Source organism: Peromyscus leucopus, chromosome X (genome assembly GCF_004664715.2).
Source record: "Peromyscus leucopus breed LL Stock chromosome X, UCI_PerLeu_2.1, whole genome shotgun sequence".
NCBI lineage: Eukaryota > Metazoa > Chordata > Mammalia > Rodentia > Cricetidae > Peromyscus > Peromyscus leucopus.
In genome coordinates this window covers 70,481,710-70,499,323 of record NC_051083.1, presented here as the reverse complement: position 1 = coordinate 70,499,323, position 17,614 = coordinate 70,481,710, and the positions used below count along the sequence as shown (strand labels likewise).

General features: G+C 37.0%; 1 protein-coding gene across 1 annotated transcript in view; it reads right to left on the bottom strand.

Moving 5' to 3' along the window:
- The window catches only part of LOC114696796, a 33,237-nt gene extending 15,861 nt beyond the window's left edge, over positions 1-17,376 (bottom strand). The window contains exons 1-2 of the mRNA XM_028874748.2: positions 16,010-17,376; positions 11,106-11,195 (exon numbers count right to left, since the gene is read on the bottom strand). Of these exons, the coding sequence (XP_028730581.2) occupies positions 11,106-11,195; positions 16,010-17,240 (1,321 nt within the window). The 5' untranslated portion in view covers positions 17,241-17,376. The remainder of the gene's footprint in view (positions 1-11,105; positions 11,196-16,009) is intronic.
- Positions 17,377-17,614: the final 238 nt, after the last annotated feature.

Genomic DNA, 17,614 nt, shown 5'->3' with positions numbered 1-17,614 from the left:
AAAAATCAACCAAGATGAAGTCTCGATTCTAAACATTTATGCTCCAAATACAAAAGCACCCACATTCATAAAAGAAACACTACTAAAGTTTAAAACACACATCAAACCGAACACATTAGTAGTGGGAGATTTTAACACACCACTCTCACCAAAAGATAGATCTACCAGACTGAAACTTAACAAAGAAATAAAGGACCTAACAGATGTTATGTCTCAAATGGACTTAATAGATATCTACAGAACTTTCCATCCTAACACAAAAGAATATACCTTCTTCTCAGCACCCCATGGAACCTTCTCAAAAATTGACCACATGCTTGAACACAAAACAAATCTCAACAGATACAAAAAATTGGAATAATCTCCTGGATTTTATCAGACCACCATGCCTTAAAGTTAAACTTCAACAACAACAAAAATTATAGAAAACCTACAAACTCATGGAAACTGAATAATGCCCACCTGAAACATCAATGGGTCAAGGAAGAATAAAGAAATTAAAGATTTCCAAAATTCAATGAAAATGAAAGTACAACATACCCAAATTTATGGGACACTATGAAAACAGTGCTAAAAGGAAAATTCATAGCTCTAAATGCACTCATAAAGAAGATGGAGTAATCCCATACCATTGAATTAACAGCACAACTGAAAGCTCTAGAACAAAAACAAACAAACTCACCCAGGAGGAATCAATGCCTGGAAATAATCAAATTGAGGGCTGAAATCAATGAAATAGAAAACAAGAGAACAATACAAAAAAATCAATGAAACAAAGAGTTGGTTCTTTGAAAAAATCAACAAGATAGACAGAACCCTAGCCAAATTAACCAAAAGGCAAAGATAGAGCACCCAAATTAATAAAATCAGAAATAAAAAGGGAGACATAACAACAGACAACGAGGAAATCCAGAGAATCATCAGATCATATTTCAAAAAACTGTACTCCACAAAAATGGAAAACCAGGAAGAAATGGACAATTTTCTGGATAAATACCACATACCAAAATTAAATCAAGACCAGACAAACCATTTAAATAGACCAGTAACCCCTACAGAAATAGAAACAGTTATCAAAAGTCTCCCAACCAAAAAAAGCCCAGGACCAGATGGTTTCAGTGCAGAATTCTACCAGACATTCAAAGAAGAACTAATACCAATACTCTTCAAAGTGTTCCACACAGTAGAAACAGAAGGAACACTACCAAACTCTTTTTATGAGGCTACAATTACCCTGATACACAAACCACACAAAGATGTAACAAAGAAAGGGAACTACAGACCAATCTCCCTCATGAACATTGACGCAAAAATACTCAACAAAATATTGGCAAACCGAATCCAAGAATACATCAAAACAATTATCCATCACGACCAAGTAGGAGTCATCCCAGGGATGCAAGGATGGTTCAACATACGAAAATCAGTCAATGTAATACACCATATAAACAAACTGAAAGAAAAAAAACACATGATCATCTCTTTAGATGCTAAAAAAGCCTTTGACAAAATCCAACACCCCTTCATGATAAAGGTCTTAGAAAGATCAGGAATACAAGGAACATTTCTAAACATAATAAAAGCAATTTATAGCAAGCTAACAGCAAACATCAAATTAAATGGAGAGAAACTCAAAGCGATACCACTAAATTCAGGAACAAGACAAGGCTGTCCACTCTCCCCATATTTATTCAATATAGTACTAGAAGTTCTAGCTAGAGCAATAAGACAACAAAAGGAGATCAAAGGGATACAAATTGGCAAGGAAGAAGTCAAACTTTCACTATTTGCAAATGATATGATAGTATATATAAGTGACCCCAAAAATTCTACCAGGGAACTCCTACAGCTGATAAACATCTTCAGTAAAGTGGCAGGATACAAGATCAAATCAAAAAAATCAGTAGCCCTCCTAATCACAAATGATAAAAGGGCTGAGAAAGAAGTCAGAGAAACATCACCCTTTACAATAGCCACAAATAATATAAAATACCTTGGGATAACACTAACTAAACAAGTGAAGGACCTTTTTGATAAGAAATTTAAATCTCTAAAGAAAGAAATTGAAGAAGATATCAGAAAATGGAAGGATCTCCCATGCTCATGGATAGGTAGGATTAACACAGTAAAAATGGCAATCTTACCAAAAACAATCTACAGATTCAATGCAATCCCCATCAAAATCCCAACACAATTCTTCACAGACTTGGAAAGAAAAATACTCAACTTCATATGGAAAAACAAAAGACCCAGGATAGCTAAAAGAATCCTATATGATAAAGCAACCTTTGGAGGCATCACCATCCCTGACCTCAAACTCTACTATAGAGCTATAGTAATAAAAACAGCTTGGTACTGGTATAAAAACCGACCTACGGACCAATGGAATCGAATTGCAGACCCTGACATTAATCCATGCACATATGAACACCTGGTTTTTGACAAAGGAGCCAAAACTATACAATGGAAAAAAGAAAGTATCTTCAACAAATGGTGCTGGCATAACTGGATGTCAATATGTAAAAGATTACAAATAGATCCATATCTGTCACCATGCACAAAACTCAAGTCCAAGTGCATCAAAGACCTGAACATAAATCCAGTTACACTAAACTTAATAGAAAAGAAAGTAGGAAGCACTCTTGAACGCATTGGAACCGGAGACCATTTCCTAAATAAAACACCAACAGCACAGACCCTGAGCACAACAATTAATAAATGGGACCTCTCGAAATTGAGAAGCTTTTGCAGGGCAAAAGACACAGTCAATAAGACAAAAAGACAGCCAACAGAATGGGAAAAGATCTTCACCAACCCCATATCTGACAGAGGATTGATCTCCACAGTATATAAATAACTCAAGAAACTAGACATCAAAATACTGAACAGTCCAATTAAAAAATGGGCTAATGTGCTAAAAAGAGAATTCACAAAACAAGAATCACAAATGGCTAAAAGACATTTAAAGAAATGCTCAACATCCTTAATCATCAGAGAAATGCATATCAAAATGACTCTGAGATACCACCTTACACCTGTCAGAATGGCTAGGATCAAAAACACCAATGACAGTAAATGTTGGAGAGGAAGTGGAGCAAAGGGAACACTCCTCAACTGTTGGTGGGAATGTAAACTTGTACAACCACTGTGGAAATCAGTATGGTGGCTTCTCAGAAAATTAAGAATCGAACTACCTCAAGACCCAGCCATCCCACTCTTGGGCATATACCCAAGGAATGCTGATTCATACCATAAAGATACATGCTCAGCTATGTTCAAAGCAGCACTATTTGTAATAGCCAGAACCTGGAAACAACCTAGATGCCCATCAACGGAAGAATGGACGAAAAAAATGTGGTACATATACATAATGGAATACTACTCAGCAGAGAAAAGCAATGAAAGCATGAAATTTGCAGGCAAATGGATGGAACTAGAAAAAAAATCATCCTGAGTGAGGTAACCCAAACCCAGAAAGACAGTCATGGTATGTACTCACTCATAAGTGGATTCTAGATATAAAATAAAGAACAATCAGACCACAACCCATAGAACAATGGAGGATATATATATATAGATGGCATGGAGGTCCCTAGGAATACTGTGGCTTATAATAAACTTCAGTTTTACTCAATTATTGAAAAAAAATAGCCAAATGAATGGAAACACATGAACTATGAACCAAAGGCTGAGGGGCCCCCAGCTGGATCAGGCCCTCTGAATAGGTTAGACAGTTGATTGGCTTGATCAGTTTGAGAGGCAACTAGGCAGTGGGACCAAGTCCTGTGCTCATTGCATGAGTTGGGTGTTTGAAACTTGGAGCTTATGCAGGGACACCTGGGTCAGTCTGGGAGGAAGGGACTGGACCTGCCTGGACTGAGTCTACCAGGTTGATTGCAGTCCTCGGGGGAGGAATTGCCCTGGAGGAGGTGGGAATAGGGGGTAGGCTGGGGGTAAGGGGAGGGGGTGGGAGGGGGAAGAATAGGGGAACCCGTGGCTGATATGTAGAACTGAATGGTATTGTAAAATTAAAAAAAAAAGAAAAGGAAGATTAAAAAGACTTAGGGCATTCTTCTTTGTCCCTGAGACTTGGAAATAATCTATTCTTTCTTGGCTTTGCTTTTCTAAAAGAGAGTTACTGGTTTATTTTGCTTTGGCTTTTTATTATTGATTTTATATGATCTTATAGCCTAGACCTGAATCTATACTCAAACTCTAATAGACCTGCTATTTCAGACCTAATATTAAGCAGTGTCAAACAGAAATCACTCTACTCAATGAAAAGAATTCAGATTGTGTGTCAGAATTTGGACACTCCTTACTCCCAACTCAGAAAACATGATGAGTGCTTCACTGTTTCTGGATCATGCATAAATGCTTACAGGTAAGAATTTGTCCTTTAATCAATCTGGAAACAAGATGCTAACAACCTTTATATTTGCAACACAGAGACTGATTGCATTCCTAACTTGCAATTCTTCTCTATACTGTAAATTAAGGGAGAGCATACCACAAGGAGTTTAATCACTCCTGATATATTGGACTTTGAATCATCTCTGGGACATAGCTCACTGCTGTTGCCTTGTATTCAATTTCAATATTAGTGTGGTTTTAATAATGTACTAAGAGCCTAATTTACTTTATCTACTGGTATGACATTTTAATATAGAAATTTGATTGCTAAATGTAGCTATCCCTAGTACAGAATTGATCTTTTATAGGCTGACCATCATATTGTACTATGAATGGTGAAATATCATATAAAGCTATTTTTAAAGTTTTTTTTAAATTTGTAACTTGTATTTCTGATTAAGTTGTATATAAATATTCTACAAAAATATTTTTGTTACTTTTGCATACAACCTAATCAAGACAAAAGATCTTGGTAAAATATCAGATAAGTGAAAATAAAACAGATATTGCTGATGGCATACACTAATTTTATAAAAATAGATTCTAAGCCTTACAAATTTGGGCATGGGTTTCTAAATAAGAATGAATGATCATTGCTTTTTACAACTGTTTCTGTTAGTTTCTCCCCTTTCTTAAGGAAAACTTCCTTGACTGATGGTTCAAGGTATTGTAAGTTCTTTGAGCCTAAAATCACACCAGGCAGCACTAAATATGAAATGGTATGGGATAGCTTAAATTCCAACACATACATAGAAAATAAAGCATTTCAAGGTATCAACTGGTATGTTGGTCAAACAAAACTACCTTAAACTGTCAGCCTTTAGGCAATTGTTCTGAAAACAGACAGAATTGACTTAATTGGACTACACTCAAAGCCCTAAGGAAGTGTATCCCTTGATGGGAAGCCACAGTGGAAATCTGGTTAACCTATATTGTCTGACTAATATATATTTTATTAGGATGTGTTTCCAAGGTACCAGATGTGCCTTCTGGGACTGTACTCTTAACTATTATGATAAATCTGAGCCTGCAAGGCTGTAAGATCAGCTCAAACTTATTAGCTGCAGTTACACTGTGCCTGAATTGATGGCCTGAGTTTTTTTTTTTTTTTTTTTTTTAAGATAGACTTTTCTAGTAAGGGGCTTTTGTTCTAACTAGATGAGGGAAGATTAAGAAGTATAAACTGAGATCATTTATACAGTTGATACCTTGCCACATGGGGATTCTATGAATAAAAATTTTCAGGAAAAGCCATCTTGTAGAAGGTCTAATGGAGGAAACTGCCCACAGATTTAGTAAAACTGTTCTTTAAACTTTTATGTTAGAAAGGTTTCCTTTGCCCTTGACTGGTGTCTAGATTGGATTTGGAAAGGACTTAAGAATGTTACAAGAATGAATTACTGATATATTGTGCCTAAATTGTAAAAAGTGATATTTGTTAATATATGCTTCTTATTAAATGAGTATTATATTTAATATTCATACGTGCATATAATTTTGGATCCAATCTACTCCCTCCCTCTCTTCGATTCCACTTTCTACACCCTCCAGCTTTCCCTCCCAACTTCATGTGCTTTACCTCTCTTTTAAATTTAATACCTTCTGAGTCCACTTAGTACTGCCTATATGTGTGTGTGTCTGTGGGACCATCTACTGAAGCATGGCTAGCCTTTCATAATGTGTAGCCCTAGCTGCTCTGAGTTCATACACAACTGTGCTCTCATGACAGGCATACGCAGTTTTGTTACAGATATCCACTCTCTCTGGCTTTTATATTTTTTTCAATCCCTTTTTCTGTAATGATCCCTGAACCTTGGGAAAAGGCAGTGTGACACAAAGTGCCATTTAGAGCTGAGCACTCTACCACCTCTTATTCTCTGTACAGTAATTGATGGTGGGTCTTTGTACTAATTGCCACTTATTGAAAAAAAAAAGTTCCTCTGAGGAGGGTTAAGAGATTCACTAATCAATGGGCATAAAGGTAAGATCATAGGGGACAGTTTAACATATATCAATTTAGCATAATAATAGTATTAGGGCCTATGACCTAGCCAGCCACTGATTTTTGCCCTAGTTAGTGGGAGAGGCAAATCATAAAAGCAACTTACATAGAAAGTATACAAAAAGAAGATACAAATCCACCAAAAAATTCTAAGAGAACACAAGCAAAACAGCTGAATGAAATACGCAGGATAGGAAAATGGCATTCAATAAAGAGTTACTGAAGAATACCAAAGTAAAATGCTGGAAATGAAAATTTTAATAAATCAAACAAAAAGTTTAGTGTAAACCTCACAAAAAGAATGGATCAGGGGAGGATGTAATATCAGGGCATGAAGACAAGTTAGAGGACTTGGAATACTCAATAAAAGACAAAGATAAATTAACAAATGTCTGTGAACAGAATTTATGCAATATTGAAAACACTATGAATAGACAAAAATCTATGAATTTTCAGAAGGGCAATATAAATATAAGCGGGAATGAAATGGAAAAAATAAAGAAGAGACAGTTGGGACAGCTTGAAAAGAAACTGGTGAAGATAGATATATGACCTGACAACACAAAGTGTCTTGTTTCTCAGGAGGTTAAAACCCTACTAACCATTCAAGTCCATGTTTTTTTTTTTCCTTTGGAGGCAAAAATATAAAAGAGGAAAGAGGGAAATGATACAGTGCAAAGCTACAGGAGACCCAAGTAGGCCAGATAAAGTGGCACTGTGTATTAAGAATGGGGAAACAGCTGTGAAAGGGACAAAACTCAGGATGAGGATATAGGATATGAAAATTTGCTGGTTTCAGATTTAAGATTCTCAATATTCCTTTTTTATTCTTCAAGAAGCTTATCTCTGTATCTGCTTTTATCAGTCATTGGATGTATGTTCTATGATGACAATTAGGGTAGACACTAATCTCTGTGCAGGGGAAGGCTAGTTCAAGCACCCTCTTAGCTGGGGACAATCTTGTGAGTTCCTGGGGTTTTCCCTAGCTGCAGATGCAGAGATCCACAGCCAAGCACTTGGCCAAGTTGAGTTGAAGAGAGGGAAGAAGGATTATCAGAGCAGGGGTTGGGATGGGGCCTCAGAATCATGATGGGAAAAACCACAGAGACAGCTGACCGAAGCTAGTGGGAGATCATGGACACTGGACTGACAGTTGGGGAGGCTGCCTGGGACCAAACTAGGCCCGCTGAATATGGGTGAAAATTGAGTGGCTTGATGTGTTTGTGGGTCCCTTGGCAATGGGATAAGGACTTATCCTGAGTACAGGATGGGTTTTATAGAGCTCATTCCCTATGGTAAGATGCCTGACTTAGCCTTGATGTGCCTAAGGGTGGGGGGGGGGGCGCTAGGTCCAGCCCCAATTTGATATGCCAGCCTGTGTTGACTACCCAAGGGAGGCCTTATCCTCTCTCTATGAGGAGGGGACAGGAGTGGGGTGGGGGCAAATGGGGGGAGGAGCGCGAGAAGGGGAGCAAGGGGGACAGGGGTTGGTGTGTAAAAGGAATGAAAAAATTTAAATAAAAAAGAAAGAAGTTTATCTAACTCCTATGAATTCCACTGCCACAAGTAGTCCTGTTCTCTTTTTTGTGTCTTCCTTTAAAAGATCAGTTTACAGATGTTGGGCCAGTCTGTGGGCTCTGCTCCAATGGCAGAATCTCATAATGTGGTCATACCTTTGTATGTTTCATTAGGAGTTCAGTTGTGAATGCAGTCTCCATCCCTAGACCATTCTTTGCAATATCTGACACTCTATTTAGATCCAATATGATAGTTCATGGCAAGTTTTCACCTCACTTAGTACTATGTAGTCCTAATTTACCCCCTACCAATTTATCAGTACTCTGCTGACAAAATTTCATCATATAGTACCATGACAGTTACTCTCAGTGTGGTTCACAAAGGGTCTTTCTGGGGTGCTTAAGTGCCCACAATGCATATTTTTTTGAAATGATGTATGGTACTGTTACAATGATAAGCAGGTAAATTAATGGCAAAATTACAATCTAGACATAAAATTATGGATCAATTTAAACTGATTTCTTTTACAAAGGTATCAAGAACATTCAATGTAGAAAAGAATAATCTTATTAACAAATGATAATGGAATAAGGTGCAGTCACTTGAAAAAGAATGAAAGGTTCTCTTATATCACACTATACAAAAAATTCCCAAAATAGACTAATCAGTGAAATGTAAGACCCAAACCTATGAAGCTCTTAGAAAAAAACAGGTAGAACACTTTACAACCTTGAAACCAAAAAAATATTTTTATATTAGACCCAAAAATATAAGGAACAAAAAAGATAACTGATATTAATTATAGATAATATGAAAATAGATATCTATACTAATATTTTATCAAATTAAATTTGATTTTGACTCCATGAAAATACAGTCCACACAAAAGAAAAAAGTATTATGAAGTCATATACCTAATGTATACGTGTACATTTTAAAAAGCAATTTTTGAGGGTGGGCCAACTCATAACTCTGGTTATGGGTCTGGATAGGTGCAGGGTTGGCCAGTCCACCAGCTCTCCCTTGTTCTCACCACCAGGGTGAGCTCTCCAGCATTGCCCTGGATAGTTCATATCTTGTAGCAATGGGCAAGGGATGGGGTCAGTTCTCCAGATTTTATGTCCTCAGGGTTGGCTCTCCCACACCTACACCTTCAGGGCCAGCTCTACTGTGTTTCCCAGGTGAGGTACAGGTGCCACTTTCTCAAGTGCTGCAGCTGGTGATGGGCAGGGACAGCTCTCCCATTCTTAAGACCCCAGGGCCAGCTCTTCCACCTGCCACAGGTAGTGAGGTGGGGCATCTCCCCTGCCCACAACACCATATGGCAGATGAAGGGTGGGGCCAGATCTCCCACACACTCATGTTCTCATGGCTGGTTCATGCCCTCCCCCCTCCACCCCCCCCACTCCCCCCCCCACCCCGGTCAGTAGGGTCAGCTCTACTGTGCTGCTCAGGTAAGATGTAGGGCCCACTTTCCCATGTGATGCAGCTGGTAAGGGGGAGGGTCAGCTCCCTGACCTACCACAGGTGGTAGGATCAAGGCAGGAAGGACATCTTTCCCTTGCACTCACCACCACATTTTGGTAGATGGGTATGTGGCCAACTATTCCACTCTCACATCCTCAGGGGCAGCTCACCTATGCCTCTGCCAACAGAGTCAGCTCTACTATACTGCCCAGATGAGGAGCAGGGCTAGCTTTCTTGAGTGCTGCAACTGGCAAGGGGAAAGGTCAGCTGCCTCATCTATAGCAGGCAGAGACGGGTGAAGGGTAAGTGGGGGGGCAACTCTCCCACACCCACCACCCCATCTATGATCTTCTGGAACATGTGAAGGGGCTGGTCCTGAAGATACAAAGCTGCAGGATCTCCTCGGCACAGGGCAACAGGATATCCAAGAGGAGTCCCAGTGAGGCCTAGAACCAGACCAATTACTCTTTGCAATGAACACTTTTAAGAAAAGATATATGGATAGAAGGGTTTACTGCGTGACTCACTGTGTCACAGTAGTTTCTATGACTAGATTATTTTGTTTTATTTTATTTTGTAGGGAAGGTTGCAAGAGCAGATGGCAGATATGAAGGGACAATGAATGAATGTGTGATGTGAAAGAGACAAAGAATAAATAAAAAAGAAAGTCAAAATAAAGATATTTTTTGAGATTGTATTCACATAATTTCCTCCAAATCCTCTCATGTATTCCTCCTTGCTCTCTTTCAAATTTGTAGCCTCTTTATTCTTTAACAGTTGTTACATACGTGTGTGTGCATGTGCATGTGTATGATAAATACAACCTGCTCAGTCTATATAATATTATTTGTTTATATACATTAACTTCTAAAATGTATATTATATTTGGGACAGTTCATTAAGCAACAAATAATGGGTTTTGATGCAATTTCACTTCTAGGTATATTACCGGCAAGAAATGAAACACATGCCCTCATAGAATCTTTTAAAAACATTTAGAGTGGCATTACTTATTGTATCTGAGCTTGAATGAAAGCAAATGCCCATCAATTTATATATCTATACATAAAATTTGATAATGCCTAATATGGAATATTGTTCAGTCATAAAGGGTATGATACTGCAATAGACTAAGCTTGAAGTAATTATACTAATAAAATGAATGTAGTCACAAAGTAGCATTCACCATATACTTCAATTCATATAAAGTAAGTAAAATAGGGAAATCAACAAAAAGTTGATTAGTTGTTTCTGAGGGAAAGGTAGGGTAGGGAAAGATACATAGGTAATAGTTGCAGAGTTGTCATTATACTGATAAAAATACTCTAATGGAGTTGATAGTTGCATATATCTGTGAATATATTAAAAATCACTGAGCTTCATACTTTATTGGTTGAATTATATTCTAAACCATTAAAAAGACATTATGGGCATTACGAATCTAACCAGCATTTCAGGAAAACACTACATGTGTTGCAAAAAATTGTTCCTGGGTTGAAAATTTATATATATATAGTGTAGTTGGACTTGACTTCATGTGCCTTTTTGTTTTGCTACTTTTTCTTTGTAGTAAATCACAGAATTAAGTATTATTATGTATTACATTACCTTGTAACCACTATTACACTTCATATTCTGAATTTATTTTCCCAAATATTACCACATAACATGATTAAATTCTTAGAAAATTATACTATATACTCACCTCTGTTATCTTTTTGCTGTACAGACTTTTGCTCTTCAGTTTTCTTTTCCTGGCCAAGCTTAGGAGGCAGGATAACAGGCCTCCAAAAACCTATAATCATATTAAACAGACTCAGTTATTCTACAATTACTAATTAAATGATGCTATGTAAAAGAATGTTTACTATGCAATTCCAGACTAAAAATCGTTTTTGATGCTGTAACATAATTTTCAAATATACTTATTTGTAATGGTACTCCTATTCTCAAATTTCATGAAGCTTACTAAACCCATATTAAAATGAGGTTTAAACAAATGGCCTATACCCTATAGTCATAAACTTCTAGCCTCTTCTACCACAGTCCTAAGCAACCACTAAGATACCTTCTGCCTCTATAGATTTATATATACTTCAGGACATTTTGCATAGTGGATTGATTGTACAACATGCGGTTCTTTCTGATTAGTTGTCTTGTATTCAGAATAATGTCTTCCAGGTTTACCTGTTACATGCCAAAATGTCAGCACTCCTTTGTTTTATATTGCTAAATAACATCCACTGTGTAGATATGCAACATTTAACTTATCCACTCATTATTTGTTGAGTATTTGAGCAGTCTCCACATTTCAGCTCTAATGAATAATGCTGCTACAAAGTTTCCTCTTGAGTAAAGAAGATGTTCTGTGATTGGATGGTACTGATTGTTAAACATGTTTGTAAATAACCTGCAGACCACTGTTTTACAAGTTTTATGGATTTGTCTTATTTCTCCAAAAAAAAAGTTACATTCTTATCTATGGCTTTTGAATTTGTTGTTTCTCTTTCAGGAATCCTCATCCTCAGATGTTACGAGTTTCCTTCAGGTCTATTTTCATTCACTTTCTCAATATGCTTTTCTCTTGCCACATATATAGTATGTATTTAAATGTCATATATACACTATATATATATATATATTTCTTGTATCTATTGTCTGTTTTTATTAAAAGCACATGCTACCTCAAAGAAAAAAATGTAAAACTCTATGTAACAACTAAAAAGAAAATCAGCTTTAAAAACTGCAGCAATTTCGTAATAATAGAGTGACTAGTTGGCTTAAAAAAACATCTATTTAGGGTGTGCAGTCACAGAATGAAAGTGACTTCATTTTGAGTGTTGGAGATATAGCTAACTCTTTTCCTTACATCTATTTACCATTATAAAGAGAATAGCCACTTGTGGTAAAGACTGTCTTTAAGAATTATTGCTCATTTGGAAATGAAGAGGAGATGTATAGCACAAATAACAGTTTTTTTGTCTTTATTATAAACACATTTTATTTATTAATAAAAAGGAAATACCAGATACAATATAACAAAACTGAATAAATTTATCAGCAGACATTTTGTTAAAGAAGACATATAAGTGAATAAGAACACTTTCCTTACACTTAGAAATTTCAATTTTAATTGTAGGTTTAAAATTGTATTCATAGCATTAATTTATATTTTAATACATAATATGTACATATCAATGAGGAATCCCAGATGCTCCCCCCAAATCTATCTTTTGGCCATTTTTTTTATCTTTTAAGTGCATGGTATCTTAACCAAGTAAACTGAAAAGTCTACTATTTTAAGAATAATCTGAGAGATAAGAAATTGTGATTAAGCATTAAACTGGCAACAAGAAGTACTAATACTGCATGGTATTTGTAAAATCAAAGAACACTTTTCTCGAACTCCAAAATTTATATAGTTTTCTAAACCATAAAGGTTGACAGTTTTACTTAAGACTTTGTAGATTAAGTTGTTTATGTATGAAGCAAAGCAGGAAGCATATTGTGAAATGATGTTTAGAGAGGATTTTAATAATATACTACATTTCTTAAATGTAATCATTTTAATGAATACTTAAGTAATATTTTAAAAACTGTTGATATATTATTAATATTAATGTGATTATTTACATAATAAGAACATTTAGTGAAATTTACTTCAATGTTTGAAAGTGTTTCTATCTTCTGATTGGACATATATCAACGCATACTTTATGTTGATTATTAAGAAATTTGAGGACATCATGGGAAAAGGAAGAGGCAGGGTTCTGGGGAGGCTCTTAGGAACCCATAAGGATGACACCACCTTGGACTGCTGGCAGTGGTCCAGAGGGTGCCTGGACTGGTCTACTCTGGTGACCGGTCTAGGGAATACCCAAACTATCATCACAGAGACTTTGTCCAGTGACTGATGGAGGCAGATGCAGAGATCCATGGCCAGGCACCAGGCTGAGCTCTGGGTATCCAATTGATGAGAGAGGAGGGATTCTGCAGGTGGGGAGCGTCAAGATCATGATGGGAAGAAGTGCAGAGATGACTGACCACACTATTGGAAGCCCATGAACTGTAGACTAGTGGCTGTGAAGCCCCCACGGGACTGGACTAGGCCCTCTGGATATGGAAGATGGTTGTTTGGCTTGAACTGTTTGGGGAACACCCAGGCAGGGGAATTGGGATCCATCCCTGGGGCATGGGCAGGCTTTTGGGAATCCGGGGCCTGTGGTGTGGCGCCTTGCCAGCCTTGGTACAGTGGGAAGGGGCTTGGATCTGCCTAGGCTCAGTGTGCCAGGTTCTGTTGACTCCCCATGGGAGACCCTGATTTGGGGGATGTGGGGATGTGGGGTGGCTTGGGAGGGAGGGCTTGGAGATGGGAGGAGGTAGGAGGTGGGATCTATGGGTGGTATGTAGAGTGAGTGGAAATTTTTGTAATAAAAAAAAAGAAATTTGGTAATTCTATCAAAATTCAAATATTAAGAGAAAATTATACTTAATTGATTAGTTTCAGAGCAAATAATATTTTCTCAGTGAGGTAGTTTGAATGAGAATGGCTCCCATAGGCTCATACGTTTGAAATGCTTGGTCTCCAGGTGGAGGAAATGTTTGAGAAGGATTATAAGGTGTGGCCTTGTTGGAGTAGGTTTGGCCTTTTTGGAAGATGCATGTTACTAGAGGTAGGATTTGAGGTTTCGAAAGCTCATTCTAGGCCAATCTCATGCTCTCTCTCTCTACCTGCAAACTTTGGATTAGATGTGAGTTATCAACTACCGATCCAGCACCATGTCTGCCTGCCTGAAGCGATGCTCCCCTCATTGATAATGGATTACCCTCTGAAACTTTCAGTAAGCCCCCATTAAATGCTTACTTTTATAAGTTGCCTTGGTCATGGTGTTTTGTCATAGCAATAGTAGCCATAACTAAGGCAAATAATTATAAACTTCCTAAATTAACAGATGTGTTTGAGAAAACACTAGACTAGGAGCTTTTGTACTCTAGCTTGGTCAATAATTACCTATGTGATCATTTAAGGAAGATGGTTACTTTAGCCTTAGTTCTCAATGTTTACATCATGTACATATATACTATATTGCCATTACTGTTCATTTTGTGCACACTCATGTGTACTTGCACACAGCAACAGGTACACATATATGTGCAGGTAGACAACATTTGTGTATGCATATGAGTGGAGGTCAGAGATCAACAATCAGTGTCTTGCCTCAGAAGTTTTTCATTTTTTTAAACAGAGTCTCTCAATGGGAACTAGAGCTCTCTGATTAGCATAGGCTGGCTGGCTGGCCATTGAGCCCTAGTGATGTTACTGTCTCTGCCATCCCAGCACTAGGATTAAAAGTATGTGCTACCACATTCAGATTTTTTTTGCAATTGTTTTTCTAAATTGGAAAATCTTTTGAGGATAAAAATATTAAAATCCATGTACCACAATTATGTTTGTAAACTAAAGCACTATATTCAGATAACACTAAATTCAACACACCAGACAAATAACCTGAACTTATTATTTTCATGGTTCTTAATGGGAAATACCTCTTAGAGTTGACTGACAGTGCATCTTCATGGTGAGCAAAATAAACACTAGAGCATGAGTTCATACCTTATTATTTATTGTGCTACTTTGGTTACTTATTTGCACCTCAGTTTCTCCATTTGTAAAATAAAGATGATAACAGTAACCTACCTTCTAGTATTAGGTGGACTTAATACATTCATATATGTAAAATCTGTGAGCTTTAATAAACTAGTGCAACTGAATCAATACTAATTAGTACATGTAAAATGTTTAGAGTTATTCATAGCAGTTGTATATAAAGCATATATATTTGTTCTAAAGAATCAATTAAATTGTCTAGGGCAGTGGCTCTCAACCTTCCTAATGATGCCATCCTTTAATACAGTTTCTCATGTTGTGGTGACCCCAACCATAAAATTATTTGTTACTACTTCTTAACTATAGTTTTGTCATTGTTCTGAATCATAATGTAAATATCTGATATGGAGGATATCTGATATGTTATTCCAGTGAAAGGGTCATTTTCCCCCAAAGGGGTCATGGCCCGAAAGTTGAGAACTAGTGGTCTAGGGACTGGAGGATTATAATGATGCATTATGATAAGATAAACATGAGTAACAAATAAATGCAAACTATTCATTGCAAATTATGGAACATGAGGAACATCTTTATGAGCAAAGAAAGGTAACTTAAACACTGATATACTTAGGCTTCTATATTTAAAACCTTTTTATAATAACTAAACAGGAAAAAATCTCCTTTTTCTTATTCTAGAATGATGAAAGCTAAACGTAGCATTGTGTTCTTAGGCCAGAATAGACATTGTTTTTAGAAACATTTTAACTTTCATCCTTTCAAAATAGAAGAGATAAAAATTACCTAAAGCAAGTTGATATTCCTAATTTTGAAAGTGAAATAAACATCTGGTATTAAGATGTTTAGTCTCTGAATTTCTTATAAGTTTTCTTAAGTAGTTTCAGCCCCAAATATATCAAAGTTACTGACACTTTGGGAAATGTTATGATGCTATTAATATAATTTATAAATTATTTTCAAAGGCCACATACATTTTAGCTTACCTGGAGGACGATTATCCTTTCTACGAGCACCAAGCCGGTGTGCTTCATTTTCTGAATCATGACGGTCAGACTCTATGAGATGTCCTTCTCTTTCCTTATCCATTTGAAACCCCTCATTTTCAACTCCCTTCTCTGTCTTTATAGGACATCTTTTGCTTTCAGGTTCATTTTGATCTCGTTCATTTCCAGTTTTTTTCTGATGTTTTTCAGAACTGGAGTCTCCTTGATCTTTTTCAGTGATACTCTGAAATGTTTGAAGGTCACCCTGACATTTTCCGAAGCTATCTTGAGGTACTATAGACCTAAACTGATATTTTCCAGAGCTATCCCAGTGTCCGCTATGATCAGAATCTAACTGTTTTCTTTTAGCATCTAACCGGTGATGCAGAGACTCAGACTTGTGAGCCAGTTTGAGTCTTTCCAAATTGCAGGTACTTTTGCATGCTTCAGCCTTCTTCATGTGCTTCCCAGAATCAGAGGACATCACAGGGCTTTCAGAGTCTGAGTCCACTGTTCTTTCAGACCAAGAATCCTTTGGGAACTTGTTAACAGCAGTGCTCAGATGAAATGTTTCTATACCCATGAAACATTTCACAGCTGCTGAGGCTAGCTCACATCTTTCTGAATCTGAGTCCATCTCACTTGATTCAGAGTCAGAGTCCATCATATATCTCTTAGGTCTTTCCTTTTCTGTTTTTTCCACCTGTATCAGATGTACCTTAGATGCTGATGCTCTACTTTTTTCTGTGCCTGAGTATACTGCATAACTCTCAGGATCAGGGATCATCCAGAAATTTTCATCCTCTATCATTGCTTTTTCAGATTCCATTAAACGTTTTATAGAATCTGAAGCCATTTGGCGTTTTTCTTCTATGTTCATTTCATTATCAGAGTCAGAGTCTCTTTCAGAGTCAGAATCTTCCAGGGACTTTTCTGAGCCTGAGGGTACCCAGTGTTTCAGAGATCCATATTCCACCTGGCACTGTTCAATTCTCACCAGCTGTTGCCCTGTCTTGGTCAAGTCTTCAACAGAGAATGAAGCAATTTGATAATTTTCTGCTTTTAACAGGTGTTTTCTAGAGTCTGAATTCCTAGGAGACTTTTCGGAGTCAGAATCTACTCCCCATATTACTGATCCAGAGTCTCGAGATTGTTCTTCTAACTCAAAATCTGAGTCAACACTTCGGTCAGAGTCAGAATCAATCACACATCTTTCAGAACCAGAGTCCATAGGAGGAGTATCACTTTCAATAATTGTAAGGTCTTGGAGAGTTTTATAGTAAAAAGAACTCCCCAACGTTGCAGATGCATCTATATCAGGAATTTCTGCTTCATATTTGTTTCCTTTATCACGTTCCAGTGTAACTTCTCCTTCATCACTTCAAGAAAAATAAGCATAGATACATGTTTAAATATTTACAAGTTGATACTAAGATATTATCTCTATTGAAATTCTTCTGTAAGAAAATACTATGGAGCACATAGTCCTATCTGTGAACTGCATAAAGCAAAAAGCAACATTAAGCTTTTTGCAAAAAAAAAAAAATATTAGTGCATTTATTTTATACTCTTCCATGGCATTAAGTGTTTGCATCTTCCCTCACA